Source organism: Callithrix jacchus, chromosome 1 (assembly GCF_049354715.1).
Source record: "Callithrix jacchus isolate 240 chromosome 1, calJac240_pri, whole genome shotgun sequence".
Classification (NCBI taxonomy): domain Eukaryota; kingdom Metazoa; phylum Chordata; class Mammalia; order Primates; family Cebidae; genus Callithrix; species Callithrix jacchus.
In genome coordinates this window covers 179346552-179371781 of record NC_133502.1, presented here as the reverse complement: position 1 = coordinate 179371781, position 25230 = coordinate 179346552, and the positions used below count along the sequence as shown (strand labels likewise).

At 48.0% G+C, this 25230-nt stretch overlaps 1 protein-coding gene and 1 pseudogene across 3 annotated transcripts; one reads left to right on the top strand and one right to left on the bottom strand.

Annotated features, from left to right (window-relative positions):
- Window positions 1-5305: 5305 nt before the first annotated feature.
- On the bottom strand, window positions 5306-16173 carry EXOSC2 (exosome component 2). 3 transcript variants are annotated; one of them, XM_009004266.6, is made up of 9 exons: window positions 15703-16173; window positions 14340-14441; window positions 12001-12046; window positions 11684-11773; window positions 10597-10662; window positions 9129-9197; window positions 7729-7905; window positions 6894-7022; window positions 5306-6387 (listed from the first exon to the last, which is right to left on the bottom strand). In XM_009004266.6, the coding sequence occupies exons 2-9, from the start codon at window positions 14423-14425 to the stop codon at window positions 6307-6309; spliced, it is 744 nt and encodes a 247-aa protein (XP_009002514.1). In that variant the 5' UTR covers window positions 14426-14441; window positions 15703-16173; the 3' UTR covers window positions 5306-6306. The 3 variants fall into 3 exon arrangements, with proteins under 3 accessions (XP_009002514.1, XP_002743446.1, XP_035116442.1); XM_002743400.6 differs by having other exon boundaries at window positions 16043-16173; XM_035260551.3 differs by lacking the exon at window positions 9129-9197 and having other exon boundaries at window positions 7729-7896; window positions 16043-16173.
- A 4160-nt stretch (window positions 16174-20333) lies between these two features.
- On the top strand, window positions 20334-21992 carry LOC100397457 (splicing factor 3B subunit 4 pseudogene; annotated as a pseudogene).
- The last annotated feature ends 3238 nt before the right edge of the window (window positions 21993-25230 follow it).

Sequence of the window (25230 nt, the reverse complement as noted above, 5' to 3'; positions counted from 1 at the left end):
CCCTGTTGGCTTTCCACGTCTGCAGAGCAGTGCACCTAACCGGGATCCCACTTCTTTCTTCTTTCCTTTTCTTTTTTCAGATGGAGTTTCGCTCTTGTTGCCCAGGCTGGAGTGCAGTAACCGGATCTTGGCTCACTGCAACCTTCACCTCCCGGGTTCAAGCGATTCTCCTACCTCAGCCTCCCAAGTAGCTGGGATTACAAACATGCACCACCACGAGTGTCTAATTTTTGTATTTTTAGTAGAGACGGAGTTTCTCCATCTTTGCCAGGCTGGTCCCGAACTCCTGACCTCCCAAAATGCTGGGATTACAGGCGTGAGCCACTGCACCCTGCCCAAGATCCCATTTTTTAAGAATGGATCCACTTATCAGGCCTACTTTATACCCAGCACTGTTAGCACTTTCCATAAACTACATTATCTCATGTAATCCTCACTGTAGCCCAGTGAGGCATGTAATACTATTCCCCATAATACAGATGGGGAAACAGGTTCAGAGATATGACCTCCCTACCCAAAGGCACTTGGCCAATTATGTGATAGTCACAATTTCAGCCCAGGCTGACCTTGCTCCAAAATCCATGGTTCCCACTGTACCATTCAGTCTCAAAAACCTGTTGCTCTGAGACCACTGATTTTTCAGAAGTTGCTACTGGTATCTGAGGAACAGCAGCAAGAATGTTGTATATTCAGCTATTAAGTACTTTAGAAATATTTCTGCTGCATTGAAACATGCCACTTACTTTTGATACTGGTTTCAAAAGGAATTAGTTACTTGCAAGGTACTGAATGACAAACATGAAAAACTGTAGCGATTTAGAACTGGACCCGATCAATTCTGACCTGATTTGGTTTGGCTCTGTTCTCTTACAAACTTACCTGGCTGACAATCCTAGTTCTGATCTAAGGTGTCATTTTTCAACTGTCAATGACCTTGTTCCCCTTTACTTACCCTAATCTTTATTATTTACTTATTTAGAGGCAGAGTCTTGCTCTGTGGCCCAGGCTGGAGTGCAGTAGCACAATCTCTGCTCACTGCAACCTCCACCTCCCAGGTTGAAGCGAGTCTCCTGCCTCAGCCTCCCAAGTAGCTGGAACTACAGGCACATGCCACACACCTGGCTAATTTCTGCATTTTTGTAGAGACGGGGTTTCACCATGTTGGCCAAGCTGGTCTGAGTTCATTTCTTCACCTGTAACTAGAGGTCATAGCTTACTTCACAAGGCTTTTGGGTTTTTTGTTTGATTTGGTTTTTCTTTTTTGAGACACAGTCTCACTCTGACGCCCAGGCTGGAGTGCAGTGGCGTGATCTCGGCTCATTGCAACCTCTGCCTCCCGGGTTCAAGCGATCCTCATGCCTCAGCCTCCTGAGTAGCAGGGATTACAAGCACCCACTACCACGCCCGACTAATTTGTGTATTTTTAGTAGAGATGGGGTTTCACCGTCTTTGCCGAGCTGGTCTCAAACTCCTAACCTCAGGTGATCCGCTCACCTTGACCTCCCAAAGTGCTGGGATTACAGGCATGAGCCACTGCCCTTGGCCTTGTTTTTTAAGACAGGGCCTTACTCTGTCAGCCAGGCTGGAGTGCAGTGGCATAATCTCAGTTCACTGCGGCCTCAACGTGCTGGGCTCTGGTGATCCTCTGCCCCAGCCTCCCAAGTAGCTTAGACTACAGGCGCATACCACCACACCTTTTTTTTGGGGGGGGGAGAGACAGAGTTTATGAGGGTCAAACTAGACCTTGTTTGGTTTTCCACAAAGATTGATACTATGCTTTCCGGGAGTCACAGCAGAGGTCAACTGCACTTGATCTGAAGGCCTATCCCTAGTTTTCCACTTTGCTATTTTCTTGTTTTAGGTGAGCCCCAAGCCCAGACTCTAATATTTTTTTTCTAGAGACGTGCTATACCTTTTTTTTGGAGATGGAGTCTTTCTCTGTCACCCAGGCTAGAGTTCAGCAGTGCAATCCCGGCTCACTGTAACCTCCGCCTCTGGGGTTCAAGCTATTCTCCTACCTCAGCCTCCCTAGTAGCTAGCATTACAGGCATGTGCCACCTCTTCCAGCTAATTTTGTATATTTCGTAGAGACAAGGTTTCATGTTAGCCAGGCTAGTCTCCCAACCTCAGGTGATCCGCCTGCCTTGGCCCAAGTGCTGGGATTACAGGCGTGAGCCACCGTGCCTACCTGATGCACTGTACTTTTTAAATCCCTGTATAATACTGTAGAAAGATACTTTTTAAAGAAACAAAGGCTCAGTTTCAAGAGGTCCTGAGTACACATGGCCCTGAATGATACTTTTAAAGACTTAAAAACTAGAATTCAAAGCCTGGCAAAATAAATATTGCTTGGCTGGGTGAAGTGGCTCATGCCTGTAATCCCAGCACTTTGGGAGGCTGAGGCAGGCAGATCACCTGAGGTCAGGAGTTTGAGACCAGCCTGGCCAACATGGCGAAACCCCGTCTCTACTGAAAATATAGATTATCTGGGTGGCGTGGTGGTGTGCGCCTGTAGTCCCAGCTACTTGGGAGGCTGAGGCAGGAAAATCGCTTGAACCTGGGAGGCAGAGGTTGCAGTAAGCTGACATCGTGTCACTACATTCCAGCCTTGGGGACAGAGAAAGACTCTGTCTCAAAAAAAAAAACAATTAATATTGTCAAATATTGAATAAATTCATTCAAGTTCATGTTTCCATTAAGAGTGATTAAGTTGAAGCAACCCACCAAGTTGCTAAAGGGATTCAATACCCATGTAAAGATTTCTGTTTATTCCATTTAAAAAAACAAAACAGAACAAAAACCTACCAGAATTACACTAAACGACAGCGCCCTCTAGCGGGCCACTGTTAGGAGATAATCACCAAAAACTGCTTTTAGATAAGACCTTTATATTATTTCCACTTAGTAGGCAATCACCAGTCAGCAGATACTAGATGAACAGCAGAGGCTGGCAGCTTGGGAAACACCAAGTGAGAGTAAATAAGCTGACACATGGCCCTGGTAAAAACCAAACTCAGCTACTCAGGTAGCTTGAAGATTGCTTGAGCCCAAGTCTGTAGTGAGCCATGATCACGCCAGTGTACTCCAGGCTGGGGACTAGAGAGAGACCTTGTCTCAGAAAAAAACAAAACCAGGCGGGGTACGGTGGCTCATGCCTATAGTCCCAGGACTTTGGGAGGCTGAGGCGGGTGGATCACAAGGTCAGGAGTTCGAGACCAGCCTGGCCAATATGGTGAAATCCTGTCTCTCTCTTTTTTTTTTTTGTCATGAGTAGAATCTGTTTTTGTTTTTTGTTTTTTTTTTTTACCCTGTCTCTTAAATTAAAACAAAACAAAACAAAATAAACAAACTTGACTCAGACTTCCACTCTTTGCCATTCCCTTCTCTCAAGAGGTATGGAGCCTGGCTAACCTTCTCAAACACACGACAGGCCAATCCATCTAAAGCTGCAGCACAGCCTACAGAATATTCAATTGTCTGCAAATTCCCCACAAGGGTTGTGTGAGCTCAGGAGTTCAAGACTAGCCTGGGCAACAGTCAGACTTCATCTCTACCAAAACACAACACAATTAGCTGCATGTGGTAGCTCAGCACCTCTAGTCCCAGCTACTCAGGAGGCTGAAGATGGAGGACTGCTTGAGCCCAGGAAGTTGAGCCATAACTATACCACTATAGTCCAGCCTGGCTGACAGAGAAAGAAAAAAAAGCCTGCCTGAAAAAAAAAAAAAGTCAGGTGCCAGAACAGTGGCTCACATCTGTAATCCCAGCACTTTGGGAGGCCGAGGCAGGCGGATAATGAGGTCAAGAGATCGAGACCATCCTGGGCATGGTGAAACCTCGTCTCTACTAAAAATGCAGAAATTAGCCGGGCATAGTGGCACGCGCCTGTGGTACCAGCTACTCAGGAGGCTGAGCTGGAAGAGTCACTTGAGACCAGGAGGCAGAGGCTGCAGTGAGCCAAGACTGCGCCACTGCACTCCAGCCTGGCGACAGAGCAAGACTCTGTCTCAAAAAAAAAAAAAAAAAAAGTCAGGTATGGTGGTGTCACATGCCTGTGTACCCAGCTACTCGTGAGGCTGATAGGTTCACTTGAGCCTAGGAGGCAGAAGCTCCACTAAGCTGTAATCATGCCACCACTCCAGCCTGGGTGACAGAGTAAGACCCTGTCTCAGAAAAGTGAGGTAAGAAGTTGTTCACTGTGTTGTTATTTAAAAAACATCCCGGGCCGGACGCGGTGGCTCACGCCTGTAATCCCAGCACTTTGGGAGGCCGAGGCGGGTGGATCCCTAGGTCAAGAGATCAAGACCATCCTGGTCAACATGGTGAAACCCCGTCTCTACTAAAAATACAAAAAAATTAGCTGGGCATGGTGGCACGTGCCTGTAATCCCAAGCTACTCAGGAGGCTGAGGCAGGAGAATTGTCTGAACCCAGGAGGCGGAGGTTACGGTGAGCCAAGATCTCACCATTGCACTCCAGCCTGGGTAACAAGAGTGAAACTGTCTCCAAAAAAAAAAAAAAACATACCAAGAGCCGAGTTGTTTTATTTTTTTTTTTTTTGAGACAGAGTCTTGCTCTGTTGCCCAGGCCGGAGTGCAGTGGTGCAATCTTGGCTCACTGCAACCTCCGCCTCCTGGGTTCAAAGAATTCTCTGCCTTAGCCTCCTGAGTAGCTGGGATTACAGGTGCTTACCACCACACCTGCCTAATTTTTTTGTATTTTTAATAGAGATGGGTTTTCACCATGTTGGCCAGGCTGGTCTTTAACTCCTGACCTCAGGCGATTTGCCCACCTCCGCTTCCCAAAATGCTGGGATTACAGGCACATAGTACCCTTTTAAAAAACATTCCCCCAGGCCAGGCAAGGTGGCTCATGCCTGTAATCCTAGAACTCTGGGAGGCTGAGGTGGGCGATTCATGACATCAGGAATTTGAGACCAGCCTGACCAACATGGTGAAACACTGTCTCTACTAAAAATACAAAAATTAGCCAAGTGCGGTAACCTAGCTACACAGGAGGCTGAGGCAGGAGAATCACTGGAGCCCGGGAGGCAGAGGCTGCAGTGAGCCGAGATCGCACCACTGCACTCCAGCCTGGGTGACAGAGCAAGACTCCAACTCAAAAAAAAAAAGAAGTTCCCCTAAGCCTAATCAGGGCACCATTTTTAGATAGTCATCAGAAAAAAAAAAAAATGCACAGGAATTCTCACATTCTTCAGTAGAACTTACGTCTTTTTATCTTTTAACCCTGAATTATCCATAAATTAATACACCACTACTTCAGTTACAGGAGGAAAACAGCTTTCCTTTTTCCAGTCTCCATTTTTCTTATTTTATTTTCTTCATGTTTATCAGAGTACATGGTCCCAGAACAATTCACTCTATTATCATGAATAATTCAGCATCTTAGAAGGAAACCTCCAAGCAGGACAGATGAAGGCAGCCTGGTGTAGACATAATTGCATCTATGGCCAGAAGGAATATGCAACAGAAAATCAGATTCCAATGAAGCAAAGGCTGCTTGGTTTTGTTTTTGTTTTTTTTTTTTTTTTTTTTTTTTTTTTTTTTTTTGAGACAGAGTCTCGCTCTGTTGCCCAGGTTGTACAGTTGCACGATCTCGGCTCTGCAACCTCCGCCTCCAGGGTTCAAGCAATTCTCCTGCCTCAGCCTCCTGGGTAGCTGGGAATACAGTTACCCACCACCACACCTGGCTAAATATTGTATTTTTATTAGAGACGGAGTTTCACCATTTTGGCCAGGCTGGTCTCAAAACTCCTGACCTCGTGATCCACCTGCCTCGGCTTCCCGAAGTGTCAGGATCACAGGCGTGAGCCACTGCGGCTGGCCTGCTTGGTTAACTTTATTCTTCCAACTGCATTCTCAGTCATTTAAAGGATATAGGAATGGAAACCAAAACAGACCATCTAGGGGTCAGGGATGCCATGTTTCTACTGGGGCAATTTTATGGGGCACTGTGCCTTGCAAATGACGTGAGTGGAAGACAAAGGATTCCCCATATTATCCAGGATGGGAGTCCATTCGGCTGGAACACTGTGCACTATGGAAGACCTAAAACTAGCCCCTAATGCTGGGACTCAGCCAGCTAACCAAGGGAGCATTGTTCACCTGCCACCCAGGGTTGGCGTCAGGACAGGAGAAAGCAGGCCTGCAAGCTGGAGGCAGCCACAGGGCTGTCAATGCAGACAAAGTGATGACCTCTCAAGTCTTCGCAGAGCCACATATGGGGACCACACATCACCGTCTTCACTCCTGCAAGGTCCACAGTCCTGTCCTTCTGGAGCACCTCCTTATCCCTCCTGCTCTAAAAGCCTCTGGCGTGTCTCCATCACAATCTCCTCCATTATTTCTGGCTTTAAGATGTCTTTGATCTGAAAAAAGGAAAAGGCATTTGTTCAGAAAAGAATCCACCCATCAACAGACCACCAAGCCAATCCAAACATACATTAAGCCGTTGACATAAACCTTCTGTATCCCTTTCATGTCTCAGAGACTAAGCGTTACAAGATATGATCTGCTAGAAGCAGCCTAATAAACCAGCAAGATTTTGAGATACAGCCGACAAGAACAAAAATATTCTGACATTCATCTAAGAGATGGCTGAAATGTGGGATGAGGGCTGCTCTCATAAACTAGTCCCACCTGACACCTCCATCCCCGACCAAATCCTTAGATTGACACTAGACATTGAGAAGATTGCAAGTGTCTCAGCGAAAGATCTAGCAGACACTCATTAAGGCTGTTTCCAGGCCAGTCCATACCGGATATTGGGATATGGATATTGGGAAAGTATGGGGGAGATGTGCAGATTGTCTCTGAGTAAACAACAGAGCAGCTTGCTGATCAGTGAAGAAGCAAAAAGCCCTGGGGAGAATACCTGGTGTGGAAGGGATGCTTCATAGCAGTACAGGATGCTGGTGTCGTACAGCATCATCCTTTGAGTTACCAGCGAGACAATGCAGTTCCGAAGCCGGGAAATCACCTCCCGATCAGCAAGAGAGACAGGCTATAAGGGGATGCAGAAGAGGAGGAAAGGGAAATATAGACAGGACCTAAACAAGTGACCAGCCAAAGAAAATCACAAATAAATCACTGATGACTCCCACATCACTCTGGAACTCCACACCAACCACCGGTTAAGTCCAAGGGAGATTAAAAAGAATGGGACCGTGTGCAGTGACTCACCCCTGTAATCCCAGCACTTCGAGAGGCCGAGGTGGGCAGATCACAAGGTCAGGAGTTTGGGACCAGCCTGACCAACATGGTGAAACCCTATCTCTACTAAAAATACAAAAATTAGCCAAGCATGGTGGTGCATGCCTGTAATCCCAGCTACTCAGAAGGCTGAAGGAGGAGAATCACTTGAACCTGGAGGCAGAGGCTTCAGTGAGCTGAGATTGTGCCATTGCACCCCAGCCTAGGGGACAAAGCGAGAGTCCGTCTCAAAAAAAAAAAAAAAGGCTTCTTCACTTCTTCAGAGGCTCTCTGGCTATTACCTTGCAACTTCACCATCTCTGCCAACAAAGTTGAAACCATTCACTGAGTTCATCCTTTTAGATGAACTCACCTTGATGGAAATACACCTTGATGGAAAGTCAAAGTGACTCAGCCTACAGCAATAACATAGTCAAAAACAAGCAACTCTGCCGGCCACAAAAACATAGCCAAGACCAAGCCTCCCCTCCCACCGACGGCGGCCAAGGTTTGCTCACCTCTAGGTTTGCCGCGAAGCCCCCTGCTTCCTCTTCTTTGTGCTCAGGTGTTGGGTAAATCCAGATGAAGCCATTGTTGCCCAGAATCACTGAGGCACCACACGGCAAGTCATGAAAGTGGGTCTTCTGCCGTTTCACCAGGGAGGGGGAAACCTGGACCAAAACCCCCTGACCTAGCTAAAGAAACACATTGCAAAGCTAGGTCACCGCAGGATCAGCGGGATGAATGACAAGGAGACTACAGAATACACACCCTAAGTATATTCCACATGGTGTCGTTTCTGCCTGAAATTGTCGCCTACGCACACAGAGAGAGTACACATTCTTGCAGAGAACACTTCAGGACTCACAGGTTATTCACACATCCCAACAGAAGGTGCCTTTCAATCTCTTCTCTGTCATTTCCCTTTGCAGCCTTCCTTGCACTCTAAGCCAGAGCTCATGTGCCAGACATTAGAGAAGTGGAAGCCAATGAGGAAGTGAGCTTGAGCGTCCTACTGGCCCAGGGGCACTGCATTGTTCCATGACTCTAGCTTACACCTGTACCCCAAACACTCATCATGCCTGTGAGATGTGCGCCTCTGGGTAGGAGAGGAGATGGGTGGAGCTGGGTTCAAATCCATGTCTGGTCCTGGCAGGCCAGCTCCAAGTCCACGTCCTGCCAGGGAGAGCCCGTAGGACCCAGGGCTGTGAAAGTCAGCATACTGCAGCAGTCCTCCACCTACTCCATGTACATGAACGTGACCGGCTGCAGCCACTCCATTAAGGGAAGAGGTTTTTGTTCCACTCAGAAAACAAAAACATTCACCCAGATAAAGCTAAGAGACTAGTAAATCCTCATTTGTTTTAGGAAGTATGCTCTCCTTACAGTAATAAATAGCTTCAATAATGCAACCTCATACAAGAAAAGCAGTGAAATTCCATTTAGAGGCTCAGATGACAGAGCAAGCTTTGCCAGCAATAACATCCACTGTACTGACTGGACGTTTGTCTAAGGCCTGTTTCATCAGGCCCAGCCTCCGTTTGTTCCCAGGATGGCCTCAGCCCCAGCCCCAGTGCTGAGCTGCAGCACCCCCTGGAGGAAGAGAGACAGCTGAGCCTCCCAGCCCACAGCTGGAGGGGCTCTTCTGCTAGAAGAATCAGTCTACTTGGAGAAAAAGGATAAAACTTGTCCAAAAAAAAAAAAAACTTGTCCTTTACAAGGCTACTGACCCATCACCCTGTGCACCCTGACCTCCCTGCTGTTATGTTCAAGGAACACGATCAGTTTGTGGGATGCCAGCCTCTATTAATGCTTAGCTACTGGGTCTCTTTAGGCCAGAATTCCAGAGAGCTATGGGGATTCAGAAATAGCCTTGGAGTCTTGGTCAGCAAACAGGAACATCAAAAGCCTGACTTACTTTTCCATATTTCAGGCTCCTCGTGTGCAGAGAGACAGCTCCGTCAGAGAACACTGCCTGGACCTCAGCCTGGCCAGGGTGATAAAGGAACACAGCAGCCCCGGCCACACTGTCCTGTCCCCAGCAGCCTCTGCTCCTTGGCCCCACACCTCCATCTTTTCCTCCCATCTGCAATGGTCCAGCTCAACAATCTTAGACAGACCCAGAGAATATCACTGTGACGTTACCTCTCCCCTTAGTTTTCATGAATACCTTTTTTAAAAAGAAACAGAGACAGGCCGGGCACGGTGGCTCAAGCCTGTAATCCCAGTACTATGGGAGGCCGAGGCGGGTGGATCACGAGGTCAAGAGATGGAGACCATCCTGGTCAACATGGTGAAACCTCGTCTCTACTAAAAATACAAAAAAATTAGCTGGGCTTGGTGGCAGGTGCCTGTAATCCCAGCTACTCAGGAGGCTGAGGCAGGAGAATTGACTGAACCTAGGAGGCGGAGGTTGCGGTGAGCCGAGATTGCGCCATTACACTCCAGCCTGGGTAACAAGAGTGAAACTCCATCTCAAAAAAAAAAACAAGAGACAAAGGCCGGGTGTGGTGGCTCATGCCTATAATCCCAGCACTTTGGGAGGCCAAGGCAGACAGATCACCTGTCAGGAGTTCAAAAGCAGCCTGGCCAACATGGTGAAACCCCATCTCTACTAAAAATACCAAAATTAGCTAAGCATTGTACACACCTGTAATCCCAGCTACTTGAAAGGCTGAGACAGGAGAATTACTTGAACCCAGGAGGCGGAGGTTGCAGTGAGCCATGATGGGCAACAGAGCTAGACTCTGTCTCAAAATAAATAAATAAATAAATAAATAAAAATAAAAGAGACAGTATTGCTGTCACCCAGGCTGGAATGCAGTGGTGTGATTATAGCCCACTGCAGCCCTGAGCTCCTGGGCTCAAGCAACCCTCTGGACCCAGCCTCCTGAATAGCTAGGACTACAGGCACATGCCACCACGTCCGGCTAATTTATTTTTGTGTAGACATGGGGGTCTTGCTATGTTGCCCAGGCTGGTCTTGAACTCCTAGGTTCAGGCAATCCTCCCTCCTTGGCCGTCCAAAGCACTGGGATTACAGGCATAAGCCACCACACCCGGCCTGCCATTAATACCTTGATGTGAACAACACCTTTTCCACTCCCTAGGATAAAAGTTAACATCATTAACAAAAGCCTGGCTTAAAGCACGGGCCATCGTGAGTTACAAGACCCAAAGGAAAGACTTAGCAGCTGGTCTGAACAAGAGCTGAGGAGTCAGCCTGAGTTAAGGAGGCTGAGAAAGGAGGCAGCAGAGCCCGACACTTGGTCTAAGACTCGGATCCCTCCAAGGATGACATGGCTCCTCTGTCAGAGACAGTGGAAGGCCCATTGCCTAGCCTCACAGAAAAGCATCAAGAGGCCGGAGCGCAAAGTGCAGGATACACTGATAAGGTCGCCTTCTTGTAGGAAACCTCTCATTGCAAGCTCATCTTCTGCAGATCTTCTCCTCTGAAATACACAAAGAAATGACATTAATTAAGCCAGATCCTCAGAAAGGTCGCCATCACTTCTTCCTCTTTCACTTCCTTTTGAGATTTGTGAGGCCAACCACAATATTCAAGCACTGAGATCTATGGCAAGAGTAGTATATCCAAGCCGCTGAGGAAACCAGAGTGATAATCAAGGCTTTCCATCTCAAGAGACTTTTTCACAGCTCCTCTTCTCTTCCTCTTTTGCTCCCTTCTCAACATTTCCACACTCATCTCCCACCACAGCTCTCTGTGGTCCAGCAGGACTAGACTGACTCCTGCTTGGATATACCTGCGCTCAAACATTTCCCTTTATCTCAGATTCCTTGAACTAGTCATTTCGAGTCTCTCCATCCTTCCAGGATCAACTCCAATGCCTGTCTTGCCTATGAGCTTCTCTCACTGAAATTAACCACTCCTTTTGCATAACCACACGCTTATGTATTCTTCCACTGCCAGGTGGATCAGTTATCTTATATCTTATAAGATATCTTATATCAACCGTGCTTGGCATTCCACACAGAGCGTGGCACAGTAAGCCTCTGTAAATACATGCTGGACTGAAGATAAAGGTGAACCATGGTATTTTACAAAAGGCTGTGGCTTAGTTGCTGTGGCTGTCTAGAATAACCAAATGCCTTTCAATTCACAAAAAACTAATGTAAAGACAACTATTCAAGGAACATCTTCATTGTGCAAAGCTGGTATGTCCAGAAAAGGAAAATTATTCCAAGGATCTAAGAGCTTCTCTCCCCAACTCTGTTGGGATCTCACCCCATGGATGTTTCTCATCCTACCATATACCAACTGCTTTCTATATTGGGAGACCTGGGCAAGGTGAAAAGTCTACATACACATCCAGGCAGCAAACTTCACAGCAGACAAACAGGGGTCGAAGGGGCAACCTCACCGTACAGCAAACTCTTCTGGTGGAACAAAGGGTCCCACAGCTCCCCCCAGCCCACGGAGCCCTAGTCCATGGCCCCAGCTGAAGCCCTTACCAGCTCTCCTCCAGGAAGGTTCATGGACGAGAGCAGCAAGACCGAATCCAGCCTGGAGTTGGTCTCCACCTTCCACCTCTTCTGTTGAACCTATAAGCCAAGGTCCACACCTGGACACATGCTCCAGGGACAGGAGCTCACATCCTACGTCACCAGTAATCCCAAACCGAACAAGCCACATATTTACATCGGAGGTCACACAATAGCCAAATGCAATGAACGCCTTTTTCATGTAACTACATGTGGAATGACTGTCCCGTTTATTAAATCACCAGCCTGACCTGACTTTGTAGAAACCAATCTGATATCGACTTTACCTCTGTGATTCTTCCCACTACAATGTCTCCTACTTCACCAATGTATCTGAAAGATAAAACACAAGACATTCATCCATCCGTGAGCAGACTTTCTTATAAGACCACACACCATTTGAGACGTCAGTTAAACAGGATGAGAGCCTTGAACAGGCACCAGATTCAGCAAATTCAAGTAACTATATTGTCTGGCCTTATTTTCAGAAATTGCTAACTTCAAGCACTCCTCCATGTATAGTCTCCAATTACTATCCTTAAACATATCACTATCCAAGTAGTTCATTTAGCCTAAAAACCCTATTTTGTTCAATTACGCAACAATGAAAAACATGGACTATTTTCCGGCAGCACGTGGATGAGTTCTGCACCAGCCAAAGGAAGAGAAAGGAAATCTGAGCCAGGACGCCAACCCCAAGAGTCTGCTCACTGTCTCCCCACTCACTGGCTGCCTGCTCCTCTCCAGCCCCTTTGCTGATTTCTCATCCACGATTCTAATGAGATGTACTTGGTGCTGAGACTAAGTCCTTAGATCTCTTCACTTTTCAGCCACTCAACCTCATACCTTTAAAACACCACTGATGACTGTGCCACACTCCTGAATTCCAAATCCTACTCAACTGCTAGCTATCCAACCCTGACATTTAGGTAACTAATAGGCATTTTCAAATGTATCAAGTGCCAAACTAAGCCCCCTCCAGTCTGCCATAGCAAACCAAAATAGGAGATGAGTTATCCCCTTCTCAGTTAACAGGGACTCCATTCCCTCAGTTGCTCAGGCCAAAAACCTTGGAGAGTTCCTTGATTCTTCTCTCTCTCACACAGGATCCAGGACAAGTCCAATAGCAAATCCTACTGACTCCACCCTTAAAACATATGCAGGAGGCCAGGCGCAGTGGCTCACACGTGTTAATCCCAGCACTTTGGGAGGCCAAGCCGGGCAGATCACCTGAGGTCAGGAGTACAAGATCAGCCTGACCAACATGGTGAAACCCCGTTTCTACTAAAAATACAAAATTAGCCAGGCTTGGTGGTGCATGCCAGTAATCCCAGCTATTCTGGAGGCTGAGGCAGGAGAATTACCTGAACCCGAAAGACGGAGGTTGCAGTGAGCCTAGATGGTGCCATTGTGCTCCATCCTGGGAAACAAGAGTAAAACTCCATCTCAAAAAAAAAAGAAAAGAAAAGAAAGAAAGAAAAAACAAAACATATGAGAAAGAAAAAGAAAAAAATATATATGCAGGAAATAAAAGGCATCCAGATTGGAAAGGAAGAAATAAAAAATTATTTCCATTCACAGATGACTAGGTCCTATGTACAGTGAAGCCCAAAGAATACAAAAACCCAACACCTTTTCATGATTTAAAAAAACACTCAGAAAATAAAATCGCTCCTCCACCTTCCACTGCTACCAATTTAGTCCAAGCCACCACCGCTTCAGATCACGAGTATGGTCCCCAATCCATCTCCCTAAGCTTGCCCTATCCCCCTTCAATCTCCCATCAGTAGCCAGAGTGAGCTGAAGTCCAGATCAAGTCTCTCCTCTGCTCCACCCCTACGAGTGGCTTCCCAGATCATGCAAAATAAAAGCCAAAATGCTTACAGTGGCAAAGAAGGCAGGCGCATGTCCACCCACCTCAGCTCTCAGCCTGCATCTGCCCCTACTTTCCGCTTCACTCACTCTGTTCCAACCCTACTGTCTTGCTTTCTGGGGCTAACCTTTATTAAATGCTTCTAAGTATCAGGCCCTGTGCTAAATACATGCACCATCTCACTGAATTCTAAAAAATCCTAAGCCAGGAGCAGTGGCTCATGCCTGTAATCCCAGCACTTTGGGAGGCCAAGGTGGGGTGAATCACCTGAGGTCAGCAGTTTGAGACCAGCCTGGCTAAGATAGTGAAACCCTGTCTCTACTAAAAACATAAAAAAATTAGCCAGGCGTGGTGGCGAGCACCTGTAATCTCAGCTACTTGGGAGGCTGAGGCAGCAGAATTGCTTAAACTTGGGAAGTGGAGGTTGCGGTGAGCAGATGGTGCCACTGAGCTCCAGCCTAGATGACACAGCGAGATTCCCTCTCAAAAAAAAAGAAAAAATCCTATGAAGTAGGCCATACTATATAGTCACTTTCAGAGGACGTAACCAAGGCTTGGAGAGATGACATAACATGGGGATACCTCTGAAGCCTGCGCTGCTCTGCACCACCCACCTATAGTCATGGTCAAAACCGAAGACTTACAGCAGGATGCGGCAGGCAGAGGTAGGGTGGGGGATAAGGGGAGGCAGAAAGAGCCTGGTCATACAACCTGGATGCCACAAGAAAGGGAATACACACCTTTTGTTCTCACCTGGTTTTCAAAGCTTTCACACAGATCAACTTGTTTACTCTCTCCACAGAGCCGGCAACAGACGCAATGAGTTTCTCCTCTCCCATGTACGTTCCATGGCCCCTGACGCAAGGCAAAGACACAAAGAAAGGATCCCAGGGTAACTTGCGGTGCTCTCTCTTCAAGAACAAGGTGTTCCTCAAAGCTAACAGGCTGCCCCTGTGAAGGCTGGCTTTTGGGCTGGCTGCTCCCTCTGCCTTCGTGCTCCTTGTTCAGACATCTACTTGGAGGTCACTCCTCTCACTCAGGTCTGCTCAGATGGCACTCTCTCCAGCAGGCCCACTTGGACTAGGCCACTGAAAACAGCCCCCCCCCCAACCAGGTTGCCACCCTCCCACCATCTTCCCACCACATTCCATTTACCCTGCTCCACTTTTCCCCCATTGCATTGACTGCCTAATGTTCTGAATAACTTATTCGTTGCACTTATTGTCTATCTCTGCCTGTTAGCACTCCACCAGGACAGAGATTTTTCACTCTGCTGTTATATCCCAACTGCACAAAATGTAAACATATGTTGAAAGCATTAATCAAAGAATGAATCCAAAGATTTCCTAGGGGCTGGGCATGATGGCCCACACCTGTAATCCCAGCACTTTGGGAGGCCAAGGCGGGTGGATCACTTGCAGTCAGGAGTTCGAGACCAGCCTGGCTAACACGGTGAAACCCCATCACTACTAAAAATACAAAAATCAGTCGGGCGTGGTGGCAGGTACCTGTAATCCCAGCTACTTAGGAGGCTCAGGCAGGAGAACCGCTTCAACCCGGGAGGCAGAGGTTGCAGTGAGCCCAGACAGCACCACTACATTCCAGCTTGGGAGACAAGGCCAGACTTCCTCTCAAAAAGCGGGGGTGGGGGGGAGATCTTCTAGGATCCACTAACCTTAAACTAACAGGTTAAAGGGCAATGCTATGAATGTTGTGCCCCTTGTATATATACAGGTACAAAAAAATAAAAGTTTGAAATACCACTAGTGTTAACTATGATGATGATGTAATGGCTGGTTATACTTCTTTTCTTACGTAATGATCTCATTTACTCCTCATTACCGTATCATACTGTTGTTATTATTATCTTACAGAAGAGGAAACTGGCCAGGGCAGAGGCAATGCCGCTAATAAATGCGATGGTAGCAGGACTGGAAGTAACCCCAATTATCTGACTCAAGAGCCTGCCCTCTTAACTACAACGCACTGTACTGCACCCCTTAGCTTCAAACTGTGTGTAAATGGGTGCAGGCAGCGCAATGTAACGGTTTGCCCTAAGCTCGAACAATTAAGGATTCTAAACTGAAGAGAAGGAGACCAAGTCAAGAACGCTCACCGTCCCCTCAGACAGCTGAAAACTGGAAAGACAGCCTGCTCCTAACCCTCTCCAGTTTTCCAGGTCTCCTACAAGGAAGCCTCAAAGATTTGGACTTCGGGCAGAAAACCCAAAAGTCACAGCCACCGGAGGTCAGGAGCTGAAACGAATGCAGACGGGGACACACAAGATGCCGGGGGTAAGAAGCACGAGGCTCGGAAGCGAGGCGAGTAGGATGCTCAGGCGATGTCCCGTGGGTCCTGCGGTGAGTTATGGACACTCAGGGATACGAGGCGTGGGCCACGTGCAGAGAGCCCTGAAGCGCTCTCTGAAGCCTAGACTCCCCCAAGTCTCCACGTACCGCATGAATCCCGTGTCCGTAGTGATTGTGTCCCCCGGAACCACTAGATGTTTCTTAGTGTCGCGGCCCAGTCTCTCGCTAAGAGGCTTGCGAGCCACTGGAAGCCTCATCTCCATCGCCATCTTGGCGCCAAAGAGTTGCGCAGACGCAGCTCAGCCAGGAGCCGCAATATCCGGCTCCGCAACTCCCGGCCGCGTCCTGAGGGGCGGGGAAGGGCGGGGACTCGGTGCAGCGACCAATGAGAACTCACGACCTGGAGGCCATGTTTACAATTGGCAACCATAAGGCGAACACGAAGGGAAGGGAACCGAGCTGCCATGTTTACTATTGGTAAGGGAGCACCCTTGGAATAATAAAATCTCACGTCGTTTGACTTTTTACCAAAACTCTTGTTTTTTTTAAAGATAGGCTTTCACCATGTTGGTCAGGCTGGTCTTGAATTCCCGACCTCAGGTGATCCGCCCACCTTGGCCTCCAAAGTGCTTGGATTACAGGAGTGAGCCACCGCGCCCGGCCACCAAAACTCTCTTGTACTTATCATCCCATTTATTGTTTACCAGGGTTAGAAATAATTGAAAAACGGAATTCTGAGTTTCTGTCCAATTCTAAGCTGCTGAAATCCGATATTTTGTAAGAGAGAGCTCAGGAAGATGAAGAGATGGGATCTACAGAAACACTATTTGAACAGAAAGAAGAGCCCCTTTCCACACCATTCCTAGTAGTCCCAGTATTCTACGTCCCTGCCGCCCCGTGGATGCTGGCTCAGCAGCATCATCTATAGCCCCCAAACCGGGCTCCAGATGCTTCTCACTTGGTTCTGTCTTTTCATAAAGACTCCTTTGAGCGAGCTAATTTATGCCAATATTTCTTCTGGAAAAAAAGTAAAAAATCGTCTAAGAAAACAGTATACTTGCAAGCCAGTATATCTGGTAGGGAAGGCAAGTGCGCACATAATACAAAGATCTTGGCTTGCATTTAGTCATACAGCAAATTGAGCGCTCTCTGTGTGCCAGGCGCTGTTCTAAGGATTCAGCGGGGAATAGACGGATGTCTCTGTGGATTTTTCTGCTGCTCCGTTTTATTTATTTTATTTTGAGACGGAATCTTGCTCTGTCACCCATGCTGGAGTGTAGAGGCGCGCTCTTGGCTCACCGCAACCTCTGCCTCCCAGGTTCAAGCAATTCTCCTTCCTCAGCCTCCCAAGCAGCTGGGATTACAGGTGCATGCCACACCGCTGGGCTAATTTTTGTATTTTTTAAGTAGAGACTGGGTTTCACGATGTGTGTCAGGCTGGTCTCAAACCCCTGACCTCGTGATCCTTCCGCATCAGCCTCCCAAAGTGCTGGGATTACAGGTGTGAGCCACCGCGCCCAGCTGCGGCTCCGTTTTGATAGGAACGTACCCCTCGCCCCTTCTCCCCCTCCCCCACTATCCTCTCGCTCTTCTTGCCCTGCATGGTTTGCAGCATTCACAAGAAACTAATTGGGGAAGATAATTCCCCATGCACGGGGACTCTAAAGAGGGTTAAATGAAATAATTTGCATCAGCTGTGGTCAGTAAAGCAGGTAAACCAAGTCCACCTCCTGAAGAAAGATCCATTGAGCCAATTGTTTTATCAATCTCCAAAGGGTCAACATTTCTTTCACTTAAGGCTCACAACCACACTTAAGAAAGCCAGCCCTGGGCCGGGTGCAGTGGCTCATGTCTGTAATCCCAGTACTTTGGGAGGTCGAAGCGGGCAGATCACAAGATCGAGAGTTCCAGACCAGCCTGACCAACATAGTGAAACCTGTCTCTACAAAAAATACAAAAATTAGCCGGGCATGGTGGCATGCACCTGTAATCCCAGCTACTCTGGAGGCTGAGGCAGGAGAATTGCTTGAACTTAGGAGGCTGAGGTTGCAGTGATCCGAGATCACCCCTCACTTCACTACAGCCTGGGCATTAGAGCAAGATTCCGTCTCAAAAAAAAAAAATCCTGCCAACCCTGCCAGGCAGTAGATGACATGAATGCTAGTGCCCACAGGCCCTGTAATTGGGCTGCCAGACCCTCGCCCTCCGCAGTGCCTGGTGGAAGGCGCTAGAGACCAGCCCCACCGCCCTGTCCTTCCTCGGCCATAAGAGGGCAATGGTGTACTTTGAGCCGGCATAGCCCCAGCAGCCGGGGAGCCAGGCCCAGTGGTAGGAGAGTGTAGGCCTGACACCATTCAAGTTCATCCCGAGAGACAGACGTTGCCTTTACCCTGCACATTCTCACAACATTCACATTTATGGAGCCTGTCACAAGGTTGCATTACGGATACCAGTTTATGGAGGAGGAAATTGAGGCCCCAATAGGACTGGAATTCACATTAGCAGATAGCTGCAAGGCCGATGTGCGTTCCAACTGCCTGTGAGCCTGCACTATTTACCAAACGTAACCCGACTGCTTCACAAACGCTGTTATTTATTCCTCACTTTCAGTGCAACTTAGAGGCAGGCATTGCTATCCCTGATGATCACTTGGGGCCACTGAGCCCCCACAAACAGACCCATTGCTGGGACTAGAATCCAAGACACCAGACTTCCCCTTACCCATCCCTACCCCCCCTTTTTTTTTTTAAGATACGGCCTTACTCTATCAGCCAGGCTGGAGTACAGTGACATGATTATGGCTTACTGCAGCCTCAACCTCCTGGACTCAGGTGATCCTACCACTTCAGCATCTTGAATAGCTCGGACTACAGGCATGTGCCACCAGGCTCAGCTAATTTTTTGTATCTGTTTCGTAGAGATGAGGTTTCACCATGTTGCCCAACCTGATCTCAAGCTCCTGAATGCAAGTGATCCGCCCACCTTGGCCTCCCAAAGTGCTGGGATTACCGGCAAGAGCCACCGAGCCCGGCCACACTTACCCCTTTACCACCAGTAGACAAGTGGGCACCCAGAGACAGAGCGGCATATCCCAGAGGGCTTGTTAAAAGTATAGATTCCAGGCCAGGTGCGGTGGCTCACACCTGTAATCTCAGCACTTTGGGAGGCTGAGGCAGGCAGATCACCTGAGGTCAGGAGTTTGAGACCAGGTTGGCCAATGTGGTGAAACCCCATCTCTACTAAAAATAAAAAATTAGTTGGGCGTGGTGGTGTGTGCCTGTAGGCCCAGCTACTCGGGAGGCTGAGGCAGGAGAATCACTTGAACCTGGGAGGTGGAGGTTGCAGTGAGCTGAGATCATATCACTACTCCAGCCTGGGTGACAGAGTGAGACTCCATCTCAGGAGAAAAAAAAAAAAAAAAAGGTGTAGATTCCTTAGGCATTGAGGCTGTAAACCCTGAATATCTGTGACAGATCTCAGTTAATGTAGAAAGTTTATTTTGCCAATATTGAAGATGTAGGCCTGCGACACAACCCGAGGAGGTGCTGACGACATGTGCCAAGGTGGTCAGAGCACAGTTTGATGTTACAACATTTTAGGGAGACATGAGGCATCACTCAACATATGTGAGATGAACATTGGTTCGGTCTGGAAAGGCGGGCAACTCAAAGCTGGAAAGGGGCTTCCAGGTCATAGGTAGATAAGAAACAAAAGGTTGCATTATTTTGAGTTTCTGATTAGTGTCTCTGAAGGAGGCAAGCAGGTACGCATTTATCTCAGTGAGCAGAGGGGTAACTGAATAGAATGGGAGGCAGGTTTCCCTAAGCAGTTCCCAGCTTGACTTGTCCCTTTAGGTTAGTGACTGTGGTGCCCCAAGATTTATTTTCCTTTCACAAGGCTCTGCAAAGGTAAGGTCCAGAAGTCCGTGCCTGTTTTAACTCCCTATGTAATTTCAGTGGCAGACAAATTCTAAGATTCACTGATGCCCCCACATCTGTGCATCTCCAAAGCCACCACCCCAGGCTGATCAATGGCATCTCTTACCAGGGAGATAACTTCCTAGCTTGTCTTCCTAATTCTACGTTTGTCCTTCCTACCATCCAATCTCCACACAGCAGCCAGAGGGAGCTTTGAAAGCAGATTAAATCACTTCCCTGCTCCACACTTCTTGACTCCTACCTGTCTCTGACCTCACTCTCGTCCTAACCCACTGCATTACTCACTATGCTGCAGCCAGACTGTTACCAGTGGAGGGTGCCCAGGTTCTTGGTGTCTTGGTCAAAACACACAGGCAAAGCAAGGAAAGAATAAAGTGACAAAAGCAGAGATTTATTGAAAAACGAAAGTACACTCCACAGGGTGAGAACAGCCCAAACAAAGGAGCTCAAACGCCTCCTTACGGAAGTTTCTGGGGTTTAAATACCATATAGGAGACGGCGGGAGCTCCTTCGCCATGGCTGCCGGGCCGATCTCAGAGCGGAACCAGGATGCCACTGTGTACGTCGGGGGCCTGGATGAGAAGGTTAGTGAACCGCTGCTGTGGGAACTGTTTCTCCAGGCTGGACCAGTAGTCAACACTCACATGCCAAAGGAGAGAGTCACTGGCCAGCACCCAGGCTATGGCTTTGTGGAATTCTTGAGTGAGGAAGATGCAGACTATGTCATTAAAATCATGAACATGATCAAACTCTATGGGAAGCCAATACGGTGAACAAGGCATCAGCTCACAACAAAAACCTGGATGTAGGAGCCAACATTTTCATTGGCAACCTGGACCCTGAGATTGATGAGAAGTTGCTTTATGATACTTTCAGCGCCTTTGGGGCCATCTTACAAACCCCTAAGATTATGCAGGACCCTGACACAGGCAACTCCAAAGGTTATGCCTTTATTAATTTTGCTTCATTTGATGCTTCGGATGCAGCAATTGAAGCCATGAATGGGCAGTACCTCTGTAACCGCCCTATCACTGTATCTTATGCCTTCAAGAAGGACTCCAAGGGTGAGCGCCATGGCTCAGCAGCCGAACGACTTTTGGCAGCTCAGAACCCACTCTCCCAGGCTGACCGCCCTCATCAGCTATTTGCAGATGCACCTCCTCCACCCTCTGCCCCCAATCCTGTGGTATCATCACTGGGGTCTGGGCTTCCTCCACCAGGCATGCCTCCTCCTGGCTCCTTCCCAACCCCAGTGCTGCCTCCTGGAGCCCTCCCACCTGGGATACCCCCAGCCATGCCCCCACCACCTATGCCGCCTGGGGCTGCAGAACATGGCCCCCCATTGGCAGGAACCCCAGGGGCAGGACATCCTGGTCATGGACACTCACATCCTCATCCATTCCCACCAGGTGGGATGCCCCATCCAGGGATGTCTCAGATGCAGCTGGCACACCATGGCCCTCATGGCTTAAGACATCCCCATGCTGGACCCCCAGGCTCTGGGGGGCAGCCACCGCCCTGACCACCACCTGGAATGCCTCATCCTGGACCTCCTCCAATGGGCATGCCGCCCCGAGGGCCTCCATTTGGATCTCCCATGGGTCACCCAGGTCCTATGCCTCCACATGGTATGCGTGGACCTCCTCCACTGATGCCCCTCCATGGATACACTGGCCCTCCACGGCCCCCACCCTATGGCTACCAGCGGGGGCCTCTCCCTCCACCCAGACCCACTTCCCGGCCACCAGTTCTCCCTCAAGGCCCGCTTCGGGGCCCTCTCCCTCAGTAAATTCACATTTTCCTTCCTCCTGTTACATCTTCCCAATACCTTTTCAATTCCTTGGACCAGTCAGAGATGCTGTAGCTCCTTGGGGCTAAGGCACTAATCTCTTTCAGCACCCCACCCCATTCCCCTTTTTAATGTAACTTTTCCCACAGGAAGATTACTTTTTTATGTTGGTTCTGAGTATTTTGCAGATGCACAGAGAAAATAAAACTAAACTCCTTGTTTAAAATAATAAATAAATAGGGGTCCAAGGTGGCTCCCGCCGGAGCTCATGGCGCTCACGAAGGTGAGGTCATCAGTTCAAGGCTAACCTGAGCAACCTCATAAGCTCAAACTGATTGGCAAAAAAAAAAAAAATTAAAAAAAAAAAAAAAAAAAATAAATAAATAAATAAATAAATAAATAAATATATAAATACCGTATAAAGGTTTCCCATTGGTTATTTGGTGTACATCCTATGTAAATGAAGGAATGGCCTGTGATCAGTCTGATTGGTTGTGGAAAGTGACCAATCAGAGGCCAAAGTGAAGTTACAAGTTATACCCTATGCAAATGTCTGATTGGTTGTGGAAAGTGATCATTCAGAGGCTGAAGTTAAGTTAGAAAGTTATACTCCCTACTTGTACCTTGCTCTCCTTTCAGCCTACTAACAGGGTGACAGAGAAGGTACCTGGATAAAAAAAAGAAAAAAGAAAGTTATACTCCTATGCAGATGAAGACTTGGCCCCCAACCAGCCTGATGGGTTGTGGGAAGGGACCAATCAGAGGTACTTTCAGTTTTTCAATGGCCACATAGAAAAGTGGGGACCACAAAGGGAGTAGCCTCTGGTTCTTTTGTTACTTGGACGTGGAAAGTTGGGGTTTTCCTTTTAATTTAGTTATAGAAAGTCAGCATAAATTAGCCTTATGTTCCCTGCCTCCAGACTCTTTTCTCCTGCCTCAGGACCAGACGGCTTCAGCACCAAGCTCATCATCACTCCAGGGCTTTTCACTCGGGTCTCTTTCTGCATGAATTCTCTTCTCCCAGGTTTTTGTGTGGCTGGCTCCTTCTCCTCACTCACATCTTGCTCAAACATCACCTCCTCAGAGAAGACTTCCCTGATCACCTTATCTGGAACAACCCTCTAGTCCTTTTTTTTAGCCCTTGATCCTGTTATACTTCTTGTCACTGAATTTTCTTTTCCTTCCTTCCTTCCTTTTTTTTGAACCAGAACCTTGCTCTTGTCACCCATGCTGGAGTGCAGTGGTGCCATATTGGCTCATTGCAACCTCTGCCTCCTGGGTTCAAGTGATTCTCCTGCCTCAGCCTCCTAGAGTAGCTGGGATTACAGGCACCTGCCACCATGCCCAGCTAATTTTTGTATTTTTAGGAGAGATGGGTTTTCACCATGTTGACCAGGCTGGTCTCGAACTCCTAACCTCAAGTGGTCTGCCCGCCTCAGCCTCCCTAAAGTGCTGGGATTACAGGTGAGAGCCACCACGCCCAGCCTTGAATTTTCTTTTCTTTCTTTTTTTTTTTTTTTTTTTTTTGGTTCATTCATTGCAGTCTCCCTCCACTAGAACATGTGTGTGCTGAAAACAGGGACTTTATCTGTTCTGTTAATCATATATCAATGCTTAGAACCAGGCCTGGCACACAGGACAGCCATAAAATATTTGTTGAAAAAATACGCTATATTTACAAAATACAGATGTGCTTGTCTGCTCATAGCCTATCTTCCCACAGGCTATGAAGTCCACAAATACCCAGACTGTCCATTTTGTTCACTGCCCAGTTCCTAGAACTATGCCTGATATATAGTAAGCCTTTGTATTAACCATGCCTTTGCTTTTTTGTACTCAGATGTTTTGGTATCTTGGGGCCTTGCTCTTTCCAGAGGGACTGCCCCATCCAGGGTTAACCGGTTCCTGGAGAGAGTGAACAATTCACCCAGGAGGTGCCTTGCAAATGCACAGCACCCAATCCACAGCCCATACCCACACATGCCTCCTTCATTAGGTGCTCTTACTCAGGGCCAGTATCCAGCTGCCCCGATCATCCCAAGGCCAGGCACCAGACAAGGAGGGAAAACCCTTCTACCCCGGCACCTCCTGCAATTATTCAAACCAACCAATCCTCAGCCAGCTTACCTTGCCTCACCCATTCCTCCCCATGGAAACCACAATAAAAGCTCTCACGTTTTCCCCTCCTTCCTTCTGCCTCCTGACCAACCGGTGCTTTCTGGAGCAGCTCTGCACAGCGTGCCCTGCCTCTTGTTTCTAGAAGAAAGATCTTTCTTCAATGTCAGCATACCTTACAATACTTGATTAAGACAGATTTTTAGGACCCTTAAAACAGCTCTGGGCCAGGCTCAATGACTCACACCTGTAATCCCAGCACTTTGGGAGGCTGAGGCAGGTGGATCACTTGAAGTCAGGAGTTCAAGACCAACCTGGCCAACATGCTGAAACCCCATCTCTACTAAAAGTACAAAAATTAGACGGGTGTGGTGGTGGGTGCCTGTAATCTCAGCTACTGGGGAGGCTGAGACAGGAGAATCGCTTGAACCTGGGAGGTGGAGGTTGCAGTGAGCCGAGATTATGCCGCTGTACTCCAGCCTGAGTGACAGAGCGAAAGAACGAAAGAAGGAAAGAAGAAAGAAAGGACAGCTCTCAGTAAATCTCTGTTGAATTGATAAATAAACTTTTTCTTTTTCTTTTTTTTTTTTGCATTGGAGTCTCACTTTGTCGACAGGTTGGAGTGCAGTGGTGTGATGTTGGCTCACTGCAACCTCCAACTCCCTGGTTCAAGCGATTCTCCTGCCTCAGCCTCCCGAGTAGCCCAGCTAATTTTTTTGTATTTTTAGTAGAGACGGGTTTTCACCGTGGTGGCTAGGATGGTCTTGATCTAACCTCATGATCTGCCCGCCTCAGCCTCCCAAAGTGCTGGGATTACAGGCGTGAGCCACTGCACCTGGCCGGATAAACTTCTTCAACAGGCATTTGCTGTGGGGTCACAGAGCTGGATCATTTGAAGCCCCAGTCATCAAGGTGTTAAGATGTTCAAGGATGGGGAAGGGAGAGGGAGGACAGACAGAAAAGCCCACCTGACAGAGGTAGCATTTGAATGAGCCTTGAAATGAGGCTCATTTGAACCACAGACCCAATGGAACAAGTGAACTCCAGGTGAAAGTAACCAGCAAGGAAATCCTGAAAAACATGAAAACAGGGGCAGCCGGGACTCTGCAGCCCAAAACTCTTGGCCCATTCCTCATCCACTTACTGGCTCCAACCTGTGTTCCATCAAAATGTTGCAATAACTGCATACACTTTTTTCTGTTTTTGTTTTTGAGACGGAGTCTTGCTGTGTTGCCCAGGCTGGAGTGCCACGGTGTGATTTTGGCTAACTGCAACCTCTGCCTCCCGGGCTCAAGTGATTCTCATGCCTCAGCCTCCCAAGTGGCTGGGATTACAGGCCCTTGCCACCACACCCAGTTAATTTTTATATTTTTAGTAGATACAGGGTTTCCCTATGTTGGCCAGGCTAGTGTTGAAATCCTGGCCTCAAGTTATCTGCCCACCCGTGCCTCCCAAAGTGCGGGGATTATAAGCGTGAGCCACTGCACCTAGCC

Excerpts from the sequence above, each read along its gene's own strand:
- EXOSC2 (XM_002743400.6), bottom strand. The coding sequence starts at position 16,164 with ATGGCGATGGAGATGAGGCTTCCAGTGGCTCGCAAGCCTCTTAGCGAG. Across the intron at positions 12,047-14,339 it reads GTGAAAGCTTTGAAAACCAG|ATACATTGGTGAAGTAGGAG; the intron begins GTGAGAACAAAA and ends TTTATCTTTCAG. Across the intron at positions 7,023-7,728 it reads GCTTCGCGGCAAACCTAGAG|CCTGTCTCTCTTGCTGATCG; the intron begins GTGAGCAAACCT and ends ATCCCCTTATAG.